The sequence below is a fragment of the Dipodomys spectabilis genome, unplaced genomic scaffold, assembly GCF_019054845.1.
Source record: "Dipodomys spectabilis isolate Male_0828 unplaced genomic scaffold, ASM1905484v1 ptg000125l, whole genome shotgun sequence".
In the NCBI taxonomy this organism is placed as follows: domain Eukaryota; kingdom Metazoa; phylum Chordata; class Mammalia; order Rodentia; family Heteromyidae; genus Dipodomys; species Dipodomys spectabilis.
The window spans coordinates 5,642,220-5,665,173 of NW_024870802.1; the positions used below are offsets into that span (position 1 = coordinate 5,642,220).

Consider the following 22,954-nt stretch of genomic DNA (forward strand, 5'->3'; position numbering starts at 1 on the left):
AATCCTTAGATCTCAGCCTCCTGAGTACCTAAGATTACAGGTGTGAGCCATTAACGCCCAGCTATTATTTAATTTTAAATAAACTCTTCCTTGTATTTTCTCTTCTCTGAAATTAGAAATCAACTCATAATTTAGTTTCCTACAATATAACTTGCAGTGTTTTTCCTTTAGTGATATATAAAGTAATGATAATGATGAGGTCTGAAATTGATAAATAACAAGAAAATGCTGTGTGTGTGTGTGTGTGTGTATGTGAGAGAGAGAGAGAGAGACTGTACTGGGGCTTTAATTCAGAACCTCACAATAGTACTTCTATCATTTGAGTTACACCTGGTTGGAAATATAACTCTACATAACAAGATTTATTATGTAGCCCTGGCTGGCCTCAAATTTGCAGTCCTCTTGCTTTAGCCTCCAAAGTAGCTGAGATTACAAGTATGCATTCCTATCTCATAAAGATATAGAAACATGAAGACAATTGGCAGAAGCATTTTTTAATTACTAGAAGCAATTTAAAGAGTGGAAAGTTCTTACCCCTAGAATTTGAGGGTGTTATTTGAAGTTTTGTGGACTATTTATTTATTTATTTATTTTTGGTGGTACTAGGGTTTGAATTGGGACCTCAAGCTTGCTAGTCTGGCACTTGGATTATTAATTCATTTTAATTTTAAAATAAAAAAATTCCTATTTAAAAGGAAAGAAAAGTTATGTGGCAGATAAAAAAGATGATGTTGCTTCAGACTTACAGAAGGAGGTTTATCCACAACAATTCCGGCAAGCAACTGAGACTGTGGTCCTGCTGTTTTCAAGTCATACCTGTTTTGTTCCCGAATCTGAATTGAAACACAGTAACAAGTTCTTGGGTACAACTGTATAGATAACTTGCCTCCTTTTTGACTGAAAGCTTATTATTTGACACTTCCAAGTAAGAGTCTAATCAACTTCCACCTTTATAAAGACCCCTTTCACCATCTGTAACACTCTCATTAATCCCTATTCTTCCTGGTATGTAATTTTCTGTTGTCTTACACTGTTAGTAATACCAGGACATGTAGCTTGTTCACCAAGGACAGGGCTGGAATTATTTGATATAAACTAATATTACTGAATTAAGTTTTTCTGTATTCAAACTAAGCTTGTTTGTAATCGTATTTCATCACTAGTGATTTAAACATGCAAGAGAATAAAATGTCTCATTTGGCTACAGAGACTTTGCCTTACCTTATTTCTCTTTTCTAGAACCTCATTTGGGTTTGTATTTAAAGGAACAAACTGATTGGGATCTTCAATTTTGATAGGTGTTCCACTACTAACTTTAGAGGAGTCCTCTGCTTTCATCCACTAAAGAATAAAACATTTATTAGAATGAAGCTCTGCATCAAGGAAGATGATTAGGTATTGAGCAAGTATAATCTCCAGGGGGACATATATTGTCAATCTTTCAAAGAATCTCACTAAACAATATATTAGTGGTCATTTTGTATCTCACACTTGTTAGAAAATGCATTATAAAAGCATTCACTTAAAAATTATCAAATGCAGTTACAGTTCACTTGTATACTCAGTCACACTGTTAAACTTTTTCCTCTTGATAACTGAAAGTATGATGAGGAAACTATTTCAAATACAGCCTGATCTGTATGCACTCAAATCCAGAGTTCTGCTTCCTGCATTGAATTACATCAAATGATGGCTAAGAAGTCAATGAAAAGGATTCAACTGTATCAGAGAGACAGTTTTCTAGCCTATTTTTTGTAACTTACTTACTCCACATTACAACCCTTAGAGAAGATTAACATTTAGACTAAGGAAAAACATTTTGATGCCTAAGGAATTTCCACTGGTGTTACTGATTTTGAATAACTAATTTTGAATACTTAGAGAACACTTGGTATATATAGTTCTCTAAAACCAAACAAATGTGAAACAATTCTAAAGAAGATAAAATAACCTGTTTCATCTCTACATATAAGATCTTGTTTGGCACAACTTCATATTGGTAGTTTTAACAGTTCTAATTCACTGCTGCAATAAGCTATATTTTAATATCATGTAGTAAACAAGAGCAAAGCTTGAGTTAGACTACTGGCATTCAAAGTCTGACTCTATCATCAAAAAAGATTAGTTAGCTCTCCTGCCTGTTTTCTCATTGGTAAAGTAGGGAGAAAATAACATCTATTTTATGTTATGAGAATTAAGTAATCTAATTCATGTATAACACTTTAAACAGAGGATAAAACACAGTGGGTTTAGAACCTTGTAAATGATACCAATATTATATTCTTCTTCCCCAATAACTGAAACACAGAATATTCAGTTCATGAGGAACCAGGCAAAATATTTAGAAATAGCAAATGATGTAAAATAGTGGCATACTGTGATTTTGGTCCTGGGACTTGTTTCCCCATTCCGAGACTCCTCAGGCACATTCACTTTCATGTAAGTATTTGGGGAATTCAGCCATCTCGTTTTTTCACGCTGCTGTCTCTGTGCCATGTATTTGAGAGGAGACAGTGGTACTGTATCATCTTCAAAGGAAAAAGCAGTCACAGTTGCTGGGATTTCCACATCACTTTTGTGTCTGGGCTTCTCTCGAATGAGAGGATGCCTATAAGCATAGCCTGTTCTGTACCCCTAAGGGAGGGAGAAACGACATTCAAAGCTATTAAACCTGTACAGCATTTGAAGTCTATTTCTTTAAACAAATGATTAAAATGATGTTTTCATTGAAAAACAAAGGTGAAAACATTCTCTTACACCTGATATAACCTCCACATAATACTGAATTTGAAATTAAGCAAATTTCAAGATCTAAGTAAAACTGACTTCAGATGGTACTGCAGCTTCTAATCACACTATTTACTGTCCCTGACAAAAGTGATTTCTATTTTTGTTGTTGTTGTTGATCATGGGGCCTGAACTCTGGGCCTGGGGGCTGTCCTTCAGCTTTTCAGCTTAAAGCTAGAGCTCCACCACTTGAGCCACAGCATCACTTCAGGCTTTTTCTGCTTATGTGGTGCTGAGGAATTGAACTAAGGGCCTCATGCATGCAAGGCAAGCACTCTACCACTGAGCCACCTTCCCAGCTCCTGATTTCTACATTTCTGATCAGAAACATTACCTTCCTAAAAAAGTGTTTAAATTATATCAAAATACCTTGCTCGAGTCAAGCTCTAGTTTTGAAAGAGTAAGGAGCATGTTCTAAAACCAAAAGGAGACAGAAGTGACATCTCTTGAATCTGAAGACATATAACTTAAGTTTATGGTTAATTTTTTACCTACCAAATTGTCCAAAGTCCTCATCAGTCCTTCAAACTCAATCTCGCCAACCTTCCACTTCTGATGGGAACCCATATTAACACCTCCTCCTCCAGTTGCTGCGATATTATGAGTGCAAGCTTTATACTTCTGAAGATCCAATATAAGAAGATTATCTATTCCACCTGCTCCTGCTATTGCCCGTACCTGTAACCAATGGTAAAACATATAATAAAGATTCAAAATAATAAAGACTGTCATGAGTACTTAACTGTCAAAAAGGCACAATCTCCATTTGGCAAATACCCATAATGCTTGTTCTGTCTACTATCAACTAAAACAAAGTAACACTACTGTGCAAATTGGCAGCCAAGTGTCTTTTTCCTGAATGTAAAAAAGTTGCTTTCTAAAATTCTGATTCTCTTGCTGGAAAACATATTCAGATAGAGCCATACCTTAACATATTTCAAACAACTGAGTCACTCCCCAAATTTCAAAGTTCTTTTCTTGAAGATTTCTATGGATATCTATTTAAAGCCTTTATTGAAAGGTATAATTTGAAAGGAATAGAGATATTGCGCTTTAAATTTAAGAACATTTTGGCAGATGTTACAGTTTATTGTGTTAATTAAGCTTTCCATAGTCTCATTTGAAAAAAAGAACCATTATCAGAAAGAAGAAGCTAACTAAGTTAAAGTTCGTAGAAAGAGGCTGGGTATTGTGGTTCAGGCTTGTAATTCTAACACTCAGGAAGCAAAGGCAAGGCCAGCCTAGCTATATAGTGAGACCCTGTCTAGGAAAAACAAAAAACTAAAACAAAAACAAAAAAAACCTAAAACTGCTAAAAAAGGTTTTTTGCTGTGCTCTTTCAAATAAATTAGTATTTGTTTCAAGAGAATCTGCTTGATTTTAAGAGGGAAATTAGGGTCTATATACCCTCACCTTCTCTGAGAAAAAAATAAAAATAAACATCCAAGCTATTATAATAAAAATACTAAGGAATTGTTGGGAACTCTATGAGTTCAAAAAACTTATGATATTAGCTGGGCACATTGGCTCATGCCTGTAATCCTAGCTACTCAGGAGGCTGATATCTGAGGATCATGGTCTGAAGCAGGAAAAGTGTTTGAGACTCTTATATCACCAAAGAAAGTACAGAAGTGAAGCTTGGTTCAAATGGTAGAGTACTAGCCTTGAGCAGAAAAGTGCAGGACAGCACTCAGGCCCCGAGTTCAAGCTCTAGGATCAGCATAAAAACAAAATCAAATACTTATGAAATTAATCCTAGCTTAAAAAAATGGCTACAACACATGTCTTTTCATGATTTGCAGCTGTTTTTATCTATTAGTACCAGTACTAGAGTGAGAAAATGGAGAAATGGAGAAAGTAAGATTAGTGGGAAAATTACATTTATAAGGTTTCGTGTGTGTGTGTGTGTGTGTGTGTGTGTGTGTGTGTGTGTGTGTGTAATGCAATGTACATTTTCTTATTTTCAATTCCATACGTGACTAAGTTCATGTCCCTTTTTTACTTGGGTAAAGTACTTTTAAAACAAAATGTTACTGATAATAGAGCTTTGGAAATAAACACAAAATCCAACTAAATAAGCAAATAATAAAGCGGTAAGAAAGGGAGAATCATTTCTCCTACCTGAATCTCACAGGCCATCTGTACACAAAAAATATAATGAAAAGCTTCTTCAACTGTTTCTCCAAGTGCTACTACTCCATGATTTCTGAGTACCAGCACCTAAAATAGAATCCCCAGGGCAGTCACTTTACATAACTGGCATAGCTCTCATACTGTATTCATCACCAGTAGCAGCAACAAAAATTAACTCCTTAGGGTAGTAAATTTACTACCTACCTTACAACTTGGACCCAGAACTTTCTGCAGTTGAATTCTCTCCTCCTGCTCATCAAGTGACCCTTGGTAGTCATAATAAGCCACATCTCCCAGAATAAGGGATTCCTGAGAAATTGGGAGGATTCCACACTTCATCGAGGACACCTATTTGATTAGGTACATACCACAGATAACACATTTAGCTATTGCACAGACTTTTATAGGAAGCTGATTCTTTACACAACTTAGGGAGCACTGCCCTGGTTAATCATATTCAACATTGCAGCACACCTCCCACTTTTAAGTTCTTCACTTATTCCAAGAAAAACAAAAACAAAAACAAAACTTAGGGGATGCAACAAATGCTGTGCCAAATATTATAAAAACAAAAACTTTGCTCTAAAAATGCTGTTTTTCCAGTTGTTTCCGAGAATGGTAGCATTTGATCCCCAAAGCTATTGTACTTTTTGGGTATGCAGCAAATTTCAAACAATTTTGAATGGCAAATCTAAAGGAATGCAAATAAATGCCACAAAAACAGTATTTTCCAGAATCTTTATTGATTGGTTCTGGTCCTCTGTGGACTTACAGCTGCTGTAGCAAGGGTGTGGATGTGTATCACACATTTAACATCCGGACGCGTTGAATAGATTGCAGCATGGGGACTGAATCCTGTATGGTCAACTTTCAAATTAGTACTTCCCTGGTCAACCACTTCTCCTATTATGTTGACTTTCACCTGGAAAAATCAAAAACATACTCAATTGGTTCACACGTGTCAATGTTTTTTTGGGTTCTACAAGCCAATCCACAGAATGGTAAAGTTTTTGTGTAAAAGGCCAGATAGTAAATATTTTAAACACAACTACCCAATTTACCACTATAGTACAAAGGCAGCCAAAATCAATTTGTAAGATAAAAGGTATAGCTTTAATCCTATAAAACTATTTATAAAATAGGAAATATACACTAAAAATACTTAGCAAGAAGTAGTTTCTAAGGAACAGAATAATGTAAGCGCTTCACTGGAGGTGTGGACAAGTATACTGGCACTTGTTGAAGTGACTAGAAAACTTTCACTAGCTAACAATGAAGCAACCAGAACAATGTCTCTCCAACTATTTTATGACATGACAGTGGCTAGGAATAGTTATGCAAAAAAGAAAATGCTAGCTCAGATTCTGTGCTCGTACCAACTAAATGATAACTACAAAATACACATAGATGGTATATGCATGTTTTAAAAAATGTTTTAGTGCGTACAGAGTGGACATAATTCAAAAAGCTCTTTTCAAAACATGAATAGGAAGCCAGGTACTGGTGGCTCATGCCTCTAACTCTAGCTGAGAAGGCTGTTACCTAGAAGATCATGGTTTGAGGTCAGCCTGAGCAGAAACATCCATGAGATTCAGACTCCATCTCCAAAATAACCAGTGCAAAATGAAGCCCTAAGTGTAAACCCCAGTACTAAAACAGAAATCCCAATAAACAAAAATAACAAAACAAAATCAAAACATGAACAAATTAACTGACAATTTCAAATCATTTATTAGACTCTTCAACCATCATATTTTTCTTTTCTTTTCTTTTTTTTTCTGGTCAGTCATGGGTCTTGAACTCTGGACCTGGGCACTCACTATCCCTCAGCTCTTCATCTCAAGGTGAGCACTCTACCACTTGAGCAACAGCACCACTTCCAGTTTTCTGAATGGTTTATTGAAGGTAAGAGTCTCACAGACTTTCCTGCCTGGGCTAGCTTTGAACTGCAATCCTCAGATCTCAGCCTCCTGAGTAGCTAGGATTATAGGCGTGAGCCACTAGCGCCCCGCCCATCTTATTTTTCTTGAACCCTAAGTTTTCTTAAAAATAAATATTATTTCCTAAACCTAATCATTTTTCTTAGTATATGTTTTTTCCATGTATTTTTTTTTCCTTGTTCCATCCTGTGCTAAAAGCTGAAAACTGAAGCTGGGCACTGGTGGCTTACAACTGTAATCCCAGCTATTCAGGAGGCTGAGATCTGAGGATCATAGTTCAAAGCCAGCCCAGGCAGGAAAGTCCCTGTGAGACTCTTATCGCAAATTAACCACTCAAAAACCAGAAGTGGAGCTGTGGCTCCAAGTGGTAGAGTGCTGGCTTTGAGCAAAGGCTGAGTTCAAGCCCCACGACTGACCAAAAAAAACAACAACAAAAAAAACAAAAAACCTGTCAGAAAAACACAAGCGAGGCTCAGGGAACGTAATATAGGAATGAAAATTATACCAAATTGGAGGCTGTGGCTTCAGAAAAAGATAGGCCTCTGGGAATTATTATAATGTGGTCTTGTTCTTTACTTATTCTTACCTAGAAGAAAGAAAAAACAATAGGAATTTACTTTAAAACATTCCTATTTGCAACATAAGTGTGACTATAAATATATTATGAATGATTATAGGGCATTTGGGAAAAAACAACCAAGGAAAAATTCCAGATCTACAACACGAATCTGTCCTTAAAAGTTTCCACTAACTCCTAAGTACTTACTCAAAATTTTTGATGTATTTCCCATCTATTATACTTACTTAGTGTTATTTTAGGATTTTAAGGCTGCTGTAGGATCAGCTACATTCATGAAAAACAAAGGCCAATATCAGTCAATCCAATTTGGCAATGAAATTAATGGCGATTGTCAGGAAAGAAAACAAAATTCTTCCTAGGAAGGTATTAGGGTGGAGATGTAAAGGAAACTTAAGAAATGGGAAATAAAGGAAGACTGCTAGTCTATCATACCAGCTATCATCACATAGTATTTTAATACTTTTTCATTTTAAATAGTGTCTTGGATCCAAGTGTGGAAAGGCAAAAACAAAATGGTAAACAGAAAAAGCATATTTAAAAGATTTAAGACCAGGGAGGAAGTTTTCCTGATCCTCTTATTTTTCTTGCCCCAAATGCTTTTTAATGCACTGTGGCTCAGAAATGTTTAACATGGAGAGAGACAATTTTGCTATAGATTTCTTTCAATATAGGTCTTACAACTGTTCTATATCACAAGAACAACACAGACTGTAAGGGGAGTAGAAAGTTGGGGCAATTGTAGCCTCTTTCTTGGAGACAAGACGAAAATTAGCAATGATCCTGGATGCTTGATTCAAGGAATGAAGTCTGAAAACTGAACTTCCAAGTAAAGGTAAGCGCACATTTGTCATTTAGTTGGGATTTTAGTAAGAAATGAGAAGCTAAAGAACTCACTGAAATATATGTATTTGCCAGGTGCGCCCATCCAAACAAATCTGCAATTCTGTACAGACTGGCAAGTTTACAACGAGTAAGTTTTTCTCCTTTCACATAGGAGGATGTATCTGCACCATGAAGGTCATTGATAGGTGTGACCATGCCAAGACCTGAAAGGGAAAAATTGTACAGAGAAATTAAATCAAGCAATCTTTCACCTGGAAAGTAGACATCAGGAAATAAGTAGCTTGTGTTTGAAAGTTTCCCAGCCTTGTAATATGATTTGAAAGTCCTTAGTGCATATTATGTTTTATTAGCTTATCTTCTTCCAGAAAAGTTTAATGAGAGTAAAAATAAGTTTAGCTTTCCCCAATTTACACTTCTTCCTTCCTTCAAGTTCTCTTTCCTCTCCTTTCTCCAACTGGAGCTCCCTACAAAGCTCAGGCCTCCACTATGATTCTCATTTTACTTTTCTTCATGAAAATATTATGTATTCTCAGTCTCCTCACTATTATTTCTGTGTAAATTACATCTGTTCTTTATTTTGAACTAAGTACACCACTAATTCCTCAGTCTGCAATTTGTCATTATGTTCTATCACTTGTTTTTTTTCCCCACAAGGTCTCTCATTTTTCATAACTGAGTTCAGGACTATCTCATACACTGACCTCTGCAATATGCCCTCTCATTCTGGACTCTGTCAGTCTTCTCCGAAAAACCATCTGCATAAAGCCATAGTTGGCTAAAGTACTGCTATTTAACATGAGAACATGAGCCCAGTAAGAACTTTTAAATGTGTGATCTTCTAATTTTGAAATGTTGCAAACTAATTCCAAAGGAATAATTTTAATGTAAGTCATACAAAGAAGTATAACTTCTAACACAATTTTAGAGTCAGCCATTACCCTTTTTCTTAACTCTCCCTTACCCTTTGTCCAGGGACAAAGGGTAATTTCTACTTCCTGACCTCTGAACACTGAGACATAGCTTCTCTGCTGCCATTCTTTGTACAAATCCCTGCAGCTTCACATTCTTGCCTTGGAATCTAGGACACTCACAGGATAGCTTCACTTATTATTTGTTTTCTGACACGACTTCTAGAAATGTTCTCTTTGGACTTTCTTTTCTGCCTATGCCTTCTCATGTAACTATTTAATCAATGCCCACAGCTTCGAGTAGTCCTTTTCTATGTCCATCTGCCAAGTCCCTCTCTTAAGTACTCAGGGTGCATTGCCAACTACTGCAAAGACTTGGAAACGCAAATCAAATGGAGGAAACTGAACTTTCTCTATTTCTCAAGTCAAACCAGATTGGTAAGTCTGGACTTTCTAATTTAATTTTATTTTTTTTGTGTGCCAGTTGTGGGGCTTTAACTCAGGGCCTAGCTGCTGTCCCTAAACAAGATCTTTCACTCAAGGATAGCACTCTCCCACTGTGAGCCATAGTTCCACTTCTGGTTTTCTGGTGGTTAAGTGGATATGAGAGTCTCACAGATTTTCCTGCCTGGACTGGCTTTGAACTGAGAAACTCCGATTTCAGCCTCCTGAGTAGCTAGGATTACAGGCATGAGCCACCAGTGCATGGCTTCACTTTTCTTAATTTTGTAGGCTATACATTGAATTCTTGACTGCATTCTCCCTCCTCATCATCTCTTCATTGGTCTACCCGTCTCTCCTTCACCTTACCCCACCACTTTTAAGTACACATTTCCTGCTGTTTATTTATTTATTTTTTTGTTAGTTATGGGGCTTGAACTCGGCCTGGGCGCTGTCCCTCAGCTTTTCAGCTCAAGGCAAGTGCTCTACCACTTTAGCCACAGCACTACTTCTGGTTTTCTAGTGGTTTATTGGAGATAAGAGTCTCACGCAGTTTCCTGCCCTGGCTGGCTTTGAACCATGATCCTCAGATCTCAGCTTCCTGAGTAGCTAGGATTACAGGTGTGAGCCACTGGTGCCCAGCTTGGTATTTATTTTTTGCCTTTGCCTTCCTAAGGGATTACACTATTTGAGTTCTTCCTTGAATCTACAGCTTTTCAGTTAATATATTTACATTCACTTGCATACTACCCAGGGTAGTTCTACCTAGACTTCTACCCCAGGACTCAGATGTACCAACATGATGGTTTCCTTCATCTTGTGTGTTCTTACCATTATGTCTCAAGTACTTGGAAACTACTTAAATAAATTAAAAATCCTACTTGCCGGAGCTGGGAAGGTGGCTCAGTGGTAGAGCACTGCCTTGCATGCCTGAGGCCCTGGGTTCAATTCCCCAGCACCACATAAGCAAAAAGAAAAAAGCTGGAAGTGGCACTATGGCTCAAGTGGTAGAGCGCTAGCCTTGAGCTGAAGAGCTGAGGGACAGCGCCCAGGCCCAGAGTTCAGGCCCCACGACCGGACCCCCCCCCCCCGCCCCAAAAAAAATCCTACTTGCCAATCTCTTACAAAAAGGGCACAAGTGAAAGGAAAGGAAAAACCCTTACCCCTTGAATATGACCTGAAGTGGTCTCTGGCATTCTGACCTGTCTCTGCACAGGTTTCTGTAGATATCTGTATAGATTTCTGTATATATCGCATAGCAGAGGTAAGAACTTAAGATCTCTGCATCTGTAGAATGTTTAGCTCTAATTGGTACATTCACAAAAGATTGGTTGACTGAATATAACATCCAAACCCATTTTTTTCAACAAGCTCTAATTATTCCATCCTTCAAAGCCTGAAGGACGGAAGGTCTTTTCCACTACATTTCCTCATTCTACTTCTGACAGTAGATAGCAATCCACTCAAATTCTAAGCTCATAGCATGATGACTGTATTCTAAGAGTAGCACAAGAAAATTTCTTATGAACTATATTGTAATATTTTTCTCTATCGTTATCTCCTCTGACTAATTAAAATACATTTATCTGAATCTGAGACCATGTTATATATGATTTTATAATCCATGCAAGGTCTAGTAAGTGCCTGTATGAAAAAGAGATGATAACACTATGCTACTATGTTAAATACTAGATGTTCTAAACCTAAGGGCTGAATTTAAGCAAAATATGCTGCTAGAGAAGTACAATATTCCAAAGTAGAAGACAAAACTATACTCTTCAAAACTAACATACTGAGGGGAGATGAAGAAAAGCCTGAGAAAGAATTGGCCATGATGTAATCTGCAATCTGTTGTAATGCTAGTAATCCAGTTGGGTTGTGGCCTTTCTTCATCTGTTCTTGAATAAGGCTTTCCAAGTCTTCCCGAAAGGCCTGCAATACAACAAAAATAACCAATGAATACATATATTTCACCTGAATAGAATGGACCAAACTTGCTATGAAATAATCATTTCCTAAACCTTCTGTGAAAAAGTTTTACCCACATTATTTACAAATACAAAACACAAAAAATAGTTGGTTATCTTTTTATCACATATAACCACCATTATTTTAGTAAATTTACCATTTGTTCACTGTCATGTCAATTTACTTCATTTAGTTTTTATTCTTTTTTTTGGGGGGGGGGGGGGCCTGGTCGTGGGGCCTGAACTCTGGGCCTGGGCACTGTCCCTCAGCTCTTCAGCTCAAGGCTAGTGCTCTACCACTTGAGCCACAGCGCCACTTCCGGCATTTTTCTTTTTGCTTATGTGGTGCTGAGGAGTCGAACCTAGGGCCTCATGCATGCAAGGCAAGCGCTCTACCACTGAGCCACCTTCCCAGCCCTGTTTTATTTTTATCTATTTTTGGTTCTGGTACAAGGGCTTGAGCTCAAGACCTTGTGCTTTTGCTCAGCTTTCTTGCTTGCAGATATTGCTTAAACCATGGCTGTAGCCAGCCAAATTTCATTTATTTTAAACATAAAGGTTCTTGTAATCTGAAAGCTAGTCAAATCCTGTTCTTCTGTTTGAGATTATATGTATGTCAGAATTTCCTGCTAGAAATTAAATTAAAAATTCCCCCCTTCACCTAAAAAGGGAGAAGACAGAAAAATGTTTTGAAATCACTACTGGAAAGAGGTATAGATATGAACACATTGGAAATCACTGGAGAAACCTCCCTAAGAAAGTTCTCGAGAAAGGAGAATCTCTTTTGAGAAAATGACAGTAGTCTTCTTTACAATAGTGGAAATAAGATCTATTGGGGTCCTTATTTAGATGTGCTTGCAATATCTCAGAGGTCCAGAACTTTCTTTGTTTGATAATGGCCTAGGATCCCAGGATGGAAAGGGGAAATACTGTCAAGGCTAGAAAGCAACAGATGTTAGGATCAGACCTGACTTGTGCTACTCTTAGAGTACAGTTGAGAGGTATCTGTGACGGTGAATGAATGAGCTTGGTGCTAAAGTTCAACTACCAGATTTCATGGAGCATCCAAACTGAGCTTATTAACAAAGGAAGACTATATCCTTTCTGATGTACCATGGTGGCCTGAACTATGAGGCAAGAAAGTACACTGGTATGGATAGGTTGAATAGACTGTAGTCTCTCCCTGTGCCCCCCGCCCTAACTTTTTTGGCTGGTCTTGAGGCTTGAAGTTGGCCTGGGCATTGTCCCTGTCTTTTGCTCAAGGTGAGTGCTCTATGACTTGAGCCACAGTGCCACTACTCTTTTGAGTAGTTTGTTGGACATAAGAGTCTCATGGACTTTCTTGTCCAGGCTGGCTTTGAATCGCAATCTTCAGATCTCAGCCTCCTGAGTAGCTAGGATTACAGGCATGAGCCACCAGCACCCAGCATTGTAGTATATCTCTTTGTTGCAAACATAGGTGTTATGTACACAGATCATATACCACATCTTAGACATGAAAGCCACTGATAAGCTCTCAGGAAATGTATAAGCTTCTGGAGTCCTTGGGACTATTCAGGGAAAGAACATTCAAAATGAAGATGCTATACTTTCTACTAACAAGACAGGTAGATAGCTGAGTAATTAAAAAAAGTATAACTTGTGAACGTATTTGAATTCTGAGCTCATGAGCAATTTATACGAGTTATTTTTGTTTTCCAAATTTAAGGTATGTTATACGTAAGTCATTAGTAACTACAGCAATTAAAAATCTAATTCTTAGAAGTATATCTAAGTCATTTACATATATGATTGAAATAGAGAAATTGTACCATAAAATATCCCCTACAAAGACATATTACATTTATCACAAAATTCCACTAATATTCAGGACCCTGTGAACAAAAAGCTGTGTCTAAGATGGATAGATGCCTTCATGTTACAGATGAGTAACATGTATATCTTACTATGATTATGGCTAAAAGGAGAAGAATCTCCAGATATCCTCTTTTTTTTTTTTATGGAAAAGTTTCTGACCACATGGCAACAGGCCAATCTGTTCTTCTGAAGCTTTAGTTTCCCTTTAAAATGAAACTATTTAAATTTTCTTCAATTCAAAGAGCCTATAACCACAATTAATGATGTCTGCTATGCATAACACTCATTACATACACTACAATGGCTCTGAAAGGTAGGCACTATCTGTTTTATTAAATGCCCTGGGCTCATGTTGTTCTTCTTAGAAGAACAAGAATTTAAGGCAGCGTCTATAGGTTAAAATGATTTAAAAATAAAAATAATTAAATATAGGTAAGAAAAATCAAGCTTAAGAGAAAAGTAAGCCCAAGGAGGTAAGCTAGAGACAGAAAGAAGGTTAAGATACTAAATGACATGAATACGTATTTGTTAGACATTTGCTAAATGTGATCTTAATCTTCAAGCCAACATGAATCAAAACAACCTATGTAGTGTGCTAATTTACAATGGCTTTATGATTCAAAAGCAACAGTTGCCTAAGCTAGTCACAATTATTTATTAATCAGATGAGAAATTTCCTTAGGGTGAATGACAAAGTTAACTAAGCAAAGCTGAAAATCTACTCAAGGTCATATAGCAAATGCCAGATATAAGGAAACAGGTCAATTATTTTTTGTTAGTAAAAAATGCTTTCACCTCTCTATATTCTATAATATAGTAAGGACTACCCTGAAGCTTTGGGATATCTATTGTGTCATAGAGAAACAAGAAAGCCCTTCCAAAATCAATTAAGACTAGGTGGCCCCTATGCAGAAATAAAAAATAATTTTCAAAGTAAATGAATTTTCCCCAGCCTTTTAAGACAATGCTTTAACCGTTAATAATTCTTTTTTTTTTTTCCTTTTGTCGGTCATGGGGCTTGAACTCTGGGCCTGGGCGCTGTCCCTCATCTCTTCAGCTCAAGGCAAGAGCTCTACCACTTGAGCCATAGCACCACTTCCAGTTTTCTAAGTGGTTTACTGGAGATAAAGAGTCTCACGGAGTTTCCTGTCCAGGCTGGCTTTGGACCGAAATCCTCTGATTTCAGCCTCCTGAGTAGCTGGGATTACAGGCATGAGCCAGGCTTGCTAGTAATTCTTGTAGTGCAAAAGGTTTAATTTTAAGAACATTTATAACTCATATTTTGTTTTACATATTTTTGAAATATTGTTCAGGTTAAGTATCCAAATAAAGAAGAATAAACTAATATAAATTCCTTCAGATGACTTAAAAATTGTCAGTAAATTTACTAAGCTTTAAAGTATTAATAAACACTTATCTTTGTGATGAATAATCACATTTCTATAAAAATCTAGTGTAAAACACTAGTTGATTCATTTGACTCTCACAACAAGTCTTGCAACAGGCAATAATTTACTCAAGGCTGCAAAGCGATAAGTAAATGGAATAAAGATTCTAATCTGGCTTTCAATTGGGCACAAAAATTTTCCTTAGTTTTATGAGTTGAAATCAAATATAAGGCAGTAGCTATGTTGTGATCAGAAATATTGAGTAAAATTTTCGGCTACATTATAGCATTTGGTTGTTTGGTAGATAAAGCAAATACAATTATACAGCAGCAGATTATGGATAAATATTTAGCAGGCTAAATATGTGCCCTCTTGCTGGGTGGTGGCGGCTTATGACTACAATCCTTCGCTACTCAAGGGGTTGAGATCTTAGGATAGTGGTTCAAAGCCAGCCAGGGCAGAAAAGTCTGTGCAACTCTTACCCAATAAACTGCTTAGAAAAAGCCAGAAGTGGTGCTATGTGGCTCAAGTGGTAGAGTGTTAGCCTTGAGCACAAAGAGCTCAGGGACAGCGCCCAATCCCTGAGTTCAAGTCCCAGTACTGGCAAAAAAAAAAAACTAAAAAGAGAAGTAATTTATAAGAGGGTGGTAAAATCACATGCTAAAGTTTATAAGCAGGATGGTAAAATCACATGCTGCAGTTGGATTAGTCAGTAGTTTTCTGGAGTAGCCACTACAGTAGGATCAAGTTAAAGATACACAAATACACATACAAAACTACGAAAAACCATGTCTTCCTTCTCTGAGAGAGAAGAGCACAGAAGAGCAAGTACATGTACAAGACACTGCTGAAAACGAACTTTACAACTTGGGGGCGGGGAGTTGGGGAGATGTGGAGGAAAGGGATTGTAGGGGATAAACAAAGGAGGAGGTAACAACACTTGATAGGAAATGTACTCATTACCTTACTCATGTAACTGTAACCCCTCTCTACACTATTTTTAAAATAAAAAACATTAAAAAAAAGAGCAAGCACAGGAGGCTATTACATTTTATGAATAACATGACAAGCTGTGTGCTACTGGGATGACATGTTCTTTAAACTCTTTAAAAAGCAAAATACAGTCTATGGAATTACAATTTTAATCTTCAAAGTATTGCCATGAAAGCATATCCTTTTTTTTTGGTCCATCTTGGAGCTTGAACTCAGGACCTGGGCACTTTCTCTAAGCTTTTTCTGCTCAGATCTCAGCCTCTTGAGTTGTTAGGATTACAGACGTGAGCTACCGGTGCCTAGTGGCTAAATACCTAAATTGGTAATTTAGATATACAGTTCTCACGAAGTAGTTGCCTATTGTGAGCTAGGCACATGCTTTATGTTATTTCATTTTATTGCCACAGGAGTGTGAAGCAAGTTTCCCATCTCACAAATAGGAAACTGATGTGCAACTTACATAATTTCCTAATGTCAAGGAGGTAGTAAGTGGCAGATGAGGCAAGATGTGAACTTATATTCAAAACAAGCTCTGCGTATCAATGTGTATTAAAACTTTTTCATGTGTGTAATGGGTTTGAATTCAAGGCCTGGGTGCTGTCCTTGAGCTTTTTTGCTCAAGGCTAGCATCTACTACTTAAGCCACAGTTGTTTCCAGGTTTTTGGGAGATAAAGAAACTCATGGACTTTCCTGCCAGGGCTGGCTTTGCATCACAATCCTTAGATCTCAGCCTCCTGAGTAGTAAGAATTACGGGTGTGAGCCACTGGCAGGCCGTTCTTTTTTTTTTTGCTGGTCCTGGGGCTCAGCCTGGGCACTGACCCTGAGATTCTTTGTATTCAAGGCTAGTACTCTATCACTTGAGCTATAGCACCACTTCTGGCATTTTCTAAGTAGTTTATTGGAAATAAGAGTCCCATGGACTTTTCTGGCTGACTTTGAACCCGATCCTCAGTAACTTACAGTAGGAGTACAGGTGTGAGCTACCAGAGCTACCAGCTTTATGTATTTTAATACAAAATTTAAACTGAAAAATAATGGGAAAATGGGTTGAGCCTTAATTAGATCAAAATAATTTAGCATTAGGGGTCTCTATCACCTTTGTTACATAATTTTGAGGTTTTATCACCATTATTACCCCATGCCTTTCTGCCCTACAAAGTTACCCAGCATTCTTTTTTTTTTTTTTTTTTGGTCAGTTGTGCGGCTTGAACTTGGGACCTAAGGGTTGTCCCTGAGCAATTTTTGTTCAAGATTAGCACTCTACTACTTTGAGCTACAGCACCATTTCTGGTTTTCTGGTGGTTAACTGGAGATAAGAGTCTCACAGACTTTCCTTCCTAGGCTGGCTTTAAACCGTGGTCCTCAGATCTCAGCCTCCTGAGTGGCTAAGATTATAGGTATGAGCCACCAGTGTCCAGCATTTGTTAATCACAACCAGTACTTCTCTCTGCTCGTTCATTCTATTTAATATAACGAAGGCAATGGCTTCTACTGTTCTCCTTCCTCCTTTTAACACTTGTCTTAAATACCACTTCTTTTTGAAGTTTCTCTTAATTACTCCAGTTAGGAGGCGTAACCACATTTCTTCTCTTACACATCCAATTATGAACTTGTTTCACATTTTACTGAATACACTTAGGATATCTGTCATATAATTGCCATTGATAATCTATTTGTTCTACATGTAATATTTGATGACTGACACTATATCTTTTACATTTCCAAATTTTTCTGTGTATACTTAAATTCAATTAATGAAATAAGCTGGTGTTCCTTTTTTAATTTTCCTAGCTATAAAGAAAATAAAAAAATGTGGTTGCAATCTTGACTGAATGATAAAAAATTCATTCTGTAAGTTGTTAGAAAAGTCTTTTAAGTGCATGCAAATGAAAAATTTCTCCTGTACAATAATTAAGCAACAACTGTCCATCATCTATTGGGAGAAATTATTTTATAAATTCATATTCATTAAATGTTATAAAAATTTAAAGTTATTTAATATTTCAACTCAAAATCCTACTTGAAAACTTAAGCTTGTCCCCAGGGTATTACAATTTAAGCAAAGTTCTCTCATAAGACATATAGTAAAATATAAAAATATAATACAAATGATAATAATATATAACAATAATTCTTTTTTTTGTCAGTCATGGGCTTGAACTCTGGGCCTGAGTGCTGTCCCTCAGCTCTTCAGATCAAGGTGAGTGCTCTGCCACTTGAGCCACAACGCCACTTCCATAATAAAAATTCTGTATGTGAAAAAATGTTTTAGGTTGGAGGCAAGATGCCTCAAAAGCCTTATTTGAATCTTTCATCCTTTCATTTTATATATTTTGTTCAATGCTGAGTGAGGTTATCAACTTTGAATTCATAAGGTACGATAAACTTCAAGTCTTAAACTCTCTATCTAAGATCAGAATTTTCAGGAGAAAGTCACAGAAAGAGGGCCAATTTGATAAAAATAAGCTAACCTGACGCAATTATTTCAGCTAATAAAATTTTTAAAAAATCAGTCATATTTTAATGTCTACCATAGGAAATTTGAATAATACTGATCAATATCAGAAATAAATTTTAGGTATCAAATCTGGATGCTCTATTTCATAACTACTAGAGAAGAAAATTGGGGCAAAAAGAAAAAAAAAAGGATTATAAGCTTGCTGCTCCCAAGGCACTCTGCAATAGTGTTATTAGATCTCTCCTAAAGTGGGATTAGGAGCATAACAAACTTACTTAGAATTTCTCCATTAAGAAATGTATTCATTTGGAAATACATTACGACTGGCCCTGTTGAAAGGAGAAAAAACAAATAAACCAAATTTTCTTCAGGATGGTCTTTCTTCTGTATTCAAATCTAAATATGAAGTTACAGGTTAGAATAGAACTTTTCCTGAAGCTGGCATATAATAAAAATAAAAACAGAGTTATTAAAGAATATTTATATCTTAAACTTTGTAAGTGGCCAAAGTGATCATGTTGATTTTGACTAATTTTTTAAAATAATTTTTTATTGAGATTAAGTGATTATATAAATTTCACAGTATTGTGGGATAGTCATACTTAAAAGTCACAAACACATTTTAACCATCACAAGGCAAAATTTTGACTAATGTTCTAATTAAGGCATGTATCACTTAGGCCTTAATTACAATTATATCTTAAAATGTTTATAACTTGAAGTCCCCCTTACTTTTGAAATAAGTTTATGGCATTAAATATTGTTCTGGTACTTAAAATGCTAGTGTGTCAAATGGCTGACGAATACTTCCTATGCCTATATATTCCTGTTGTCTTCTTTTTTCTGAATTATACTGCAGATGTGTCAACAAGACAGATCATTTCCTATTGTGGTAAGGTATAAGAAATCCACCAGCCATTTTCCATTTGAAGCAGTGAAGTTCAGTAGAAGCTTGTTGAATCATACTAGAGTGCTTGAATATTCGAAGTCCACTCAAGTTATTCACATTTTGCTAAACTTCTACTATGTTCAATATTTGCTTCCAGTTATATAATTTTTAACTTTGATTAACCATCATATAATTCCAACAGCTTGTCCTGAATAATTCATTTAGAGAAAAGGTGGTAAATTATAATCTAGGGTCTCCACAGGCATTAGAAGAGAAGAATACATTGATCAAAGACAATTTATGAATTCTGTCTACGGAATCCATAATCTTAAGCTAGACTAGTGCTTGATTTCTAAGAAAATTCTTTTATAAGAATTTTAACATGAAAAGAGCTGTGATTAATAGAAAGAATAAGTAATACTTCTTGCGGAGGGGCCAATAAGACAAATTAATTTTTACTTTTTTTTTTTTTGGTCGGTCATGGGGCTTGAACTCTGGGCATGGGCGCTGTCCCTCAGCTCTTCAGCTCAAGGTTAGCACTCTAACACTAGCACCACTTCCAGTTTTCTGAGTGGTTTATTTGAGATAAGAGTCTCACAGCCTTTCCTGCCCGTGCTGGCTTTAAACCACGATCCTCAGATCTCAGCCTCTTGAGTAGCTAGGATTACACATATGAGCCATGGGTGCCCACAGCTTTTACTTTTATTTTTAAGGTCAAAGTATAAAATATTTTGTTATCCAAATTTGTATTGAAATAAAAGTGTCTTGTGATGAGAAACTCTTCATGGGGTCTGTTGAATTAACTTGAGTAACAGAATTTGATGAATATAAAATTTTTGTCACTGTTATTGAATAATATAAGTGGTTGAGAATGTGTGTTCTGACTTTTGTGGGGGGGAAAGGGGGGAAGATATGAAGGGATGGGAAGGGGAAACAAAGGAGGAGACTACAATGCTTGATAAGAAATGTGCTCATTATCTTACCCATGTAATTGTAACCCTTCTATACAGTATTTTCACAATTAAAAAAAACACAGCAAGTATTTAAAGTGACATTATATTAACTTAAAGTTAAATTAATGTTAAAACAAAGTTAATAAATGTTCCAAACTCACCTTAAAAAAAAAAAAAAAAGACTGTGTTCTGGAGTTAAAATTCGAACCCTATCATTTAACAAAGCTGCAAAACATTTAGCAAGTTATTTAATGTGTCTAAGGTTCAGTTTATTCATCTGTAAAATAGGGATCATCATATATGTGTAATAGGTTCCTGTCACACAGTAACTGTTTAATAAAAAATGCACTTTGCTTTTACTAGTTCCTGATTTTCTTTCTTTTCAAATAATTGAGATTTTAAATAGATGGCCTAAATTTGTAACTTATGAACATGAACTAGCAATATTTTTATATTAATCTTTACTGGTTACAGATTTGTCTAATAAAATAGCTCCAAAATTTATAGCAGATCTACAAAATTTTAAAGAGAATTTTATTGACAGGCACACTGAAAAGTTGGGCTGAAAAGAACAAAGTCATTACAAAAGAAAAAAGAAGACTTTGGACTTTTAAAACCCTATATAAGAAGAAGGCAGATCATTACAAAGACTTTGGACTTCTAAAACCCTCTATAAGAAGTAGGCAGAGAGAACTGCAGAGAAAAATGAGTCTGAAAACAGACTACCTTTCAGGAAAAGAAGGATAATTCAGACAGTGGAACTAAGAATCTGATGGCAAATCCAAAATCTTTGTTTTTCTAAGCTTCTCAGAGTAAAAAGCTACTCAAAGAAAGAAGAAAATACGCCCATGGAATATGCCTTAGTTCTTGGTTTCTATGATTTAAGCCTTTCTTCCTTTCATAGATATCAATCTGAATTGGGTATCCTTAAGTTCAGTGAAACTATCTTCTTTAATGAAACATTATATCCAGAAAACACACAAAGATGAATATTATTTAACATAAATGTTATAAATCTTTGCAAAGCAAATATATAAATTAGGTACCAATTTACCCATTAAGCAAATAGTTCACTCACTTTTTTATTTTAACCCACGTAGTTGCAGGTAGCTCCCACTTCATAACCAAGTTTCCATAGAAAAATTATAGGTTTATAATTATTTCAACTCACAGGACTCTCAAGAATCTGAGTAACTCGTTTCCTCTGCTCCATCATATTGAAGTCTTGTCGTAGATCAGGAGACATGTTCCTCTCTCGTATGTATTCTGGGTCATTTTCATTAATTCGATCAAAGTATCTCTCTTTGTGAGGCATGCTGGGAGGAGGAGGAGTAGTGATCACACCTTCACTGGTATCTGAACTCATGTTTCAAGTGCGTGGATTCCCCTTATTCTCTACATAATAAACACAAAGACAGGAGGATATTCATTTTAAACTCAAATTTCAAAGAAGTCATGAAGAATTCTTTTAAATTTGCTGATCAGAGTAACATGTGTAACTTATCTTTATAAAAGTAGCTTCTAGGCCAGGCACCCCTGCGACCCTCCTGCCCCTAATCCTAGGAGGATGAGATCTAGGAATTGTGGTTCAATGCCAGTTTAGGAAAGTCTGTGAAATTCTTGATCTCCAAATAACTAGCAAAAAGCTGGAAGTAGAGCTCTGACTGCTCTGCTTAAGTGATAGAGAGGCAGCGAGAAAGCTAAGGGACAGTATCCAGGCCTAAGCTCTACTACTGGCATGTACACACACACACACACACAAACTAGGCACTGGCTCACTACTGGCATGTACACACACACACACACAACTAGGCACTGGCTCACTACTGGCACACACACACACACAACTAGGCACTGGCTCACTACTGGCATACACACACACACACACACACACACACACACACACACACAACTAGGCACTGGCTCACATCTGTAATCCTAGCTATTCAGCAGGCTAAAATGTAAGGATCACAGTTTGAAGCCAGCTGGGACAGGAAAGTCTGTGAGACTTATCTCTAGTTAACTACTCTCCTTTCCCTCCCCCTATCACCAACCAAAAGCTGGAAACAGAGCTCAAGTGGTAGAGTGCTGGCCTTGAGCAAAAAGAAGCTCTGGGACAGCACCACCCAGGTGAGCTCCCCTGTGTCCCCCCCCCCCCCCCAAAAAAAACACACCCAACCACTGAAGAGTATACTTTAAATGGAAAATTGTATGGTATGTGAGTTACATCTCAATAAAGCTGTAAATCCCACATGAGAAGCTCCTGAACACCTTGCACATCTGGAAATGGAGACCTTTTGTATAATCCCCACAGTGGCTGGGTGTTCCATAAATGAGGTTGATTGGATTCTTTCACTACATCTTAACTCCTTCCCAAACCAACCTGGTTTATATTATATCTACATTAGAAATGTTATAAAATGTCATTTCGAACTTAAAATTCTTGCCAGTTTTAATAGCTTTCTCTGGAGTAAGCAAAGACATGGCTGTACTTTCCAGTACCAGGCCTATTGTTCACACTTAAAATAATAATCAGATATAATAAAACATCAAAGCAATACATCTGTTTAAAAGAAAACAAGTCCTGTTTACTAGGTTAGAGATTTTCTTCATGGAAGTTACTATAAAATTGTGAAGGTTTTTAAAGTTGTAGAAAAATAGCTTAGATGGAATTTTAAGTTCTTATTCAAGTTCTAAAAGACATGCACTATCTTCTACTGCTAGCCAAAATTTTGTAATTGACACAGAGATTGACAGCTATGGAAAACTGAAGTAGACATAGATAAAAGTCAAGAAAAACAGAAACAAATCCAAC

At 36.5% G+C, this 22,954-nt stretch overlaps 1 protein-coding gene across 5 annotated transcripts in view; it reads right to left on the reverse strand.

Moving 5' to 3' along the window:
- The window catches only part of Add3 (adducin 3), an 88,681-nt gene that overhangs the window by 8,161 nt on the left and 57,566 nt on the right, over nt 1–22,954 (reverse strand). For all 5 annotated transcript variants that reach the window (XM_042689675.1, XM_042689680.1, XM_042689678.1 and 2 more), the window contains exons 2-12: nt 21,311–21,534; nt 11,426–11,564; nt 8,335–8,486; nt 7,366–7,446; nt 5,693–5,842; nt 5,125–5,268; nt 4,909–5,007; nt 3,283–3,465; nt 2,377–2,634; nt 1,222–1,341; nt 747–833 (exon numbers count right to left, since the gene is read on the reverse strand). In XM_042689675.1, coding sequence (XP_042545609.1) covers nt 747–833; nt 1,222–1,341; nt 2,377–2,634; nt 3,283–3,465; nt 4,909–5,007; nt 5,125–5,268; nt 5,693–5,842; nt 7,366–7,446; nt 8,335–8,486; nt 11,426–11,564; nt 21,311–21,505 — 1,608 coding nt within the window. In that variant the 5' untranslated portion in view covers nt 21,506–21,534. The remainder of the gene's footprint in view (nt 1–746; nt 834–1,221; nt 1,342–2,376; nt 2,635–3,282; nt 3,466–4,908; nt 5,008–5,124; nt 5,269–5,692; nt 5,843–7,365; nt 7,447–8,334; nt 8,487–11,425; nt 11,565–21,310; nt 21,535–22,954) is intronic.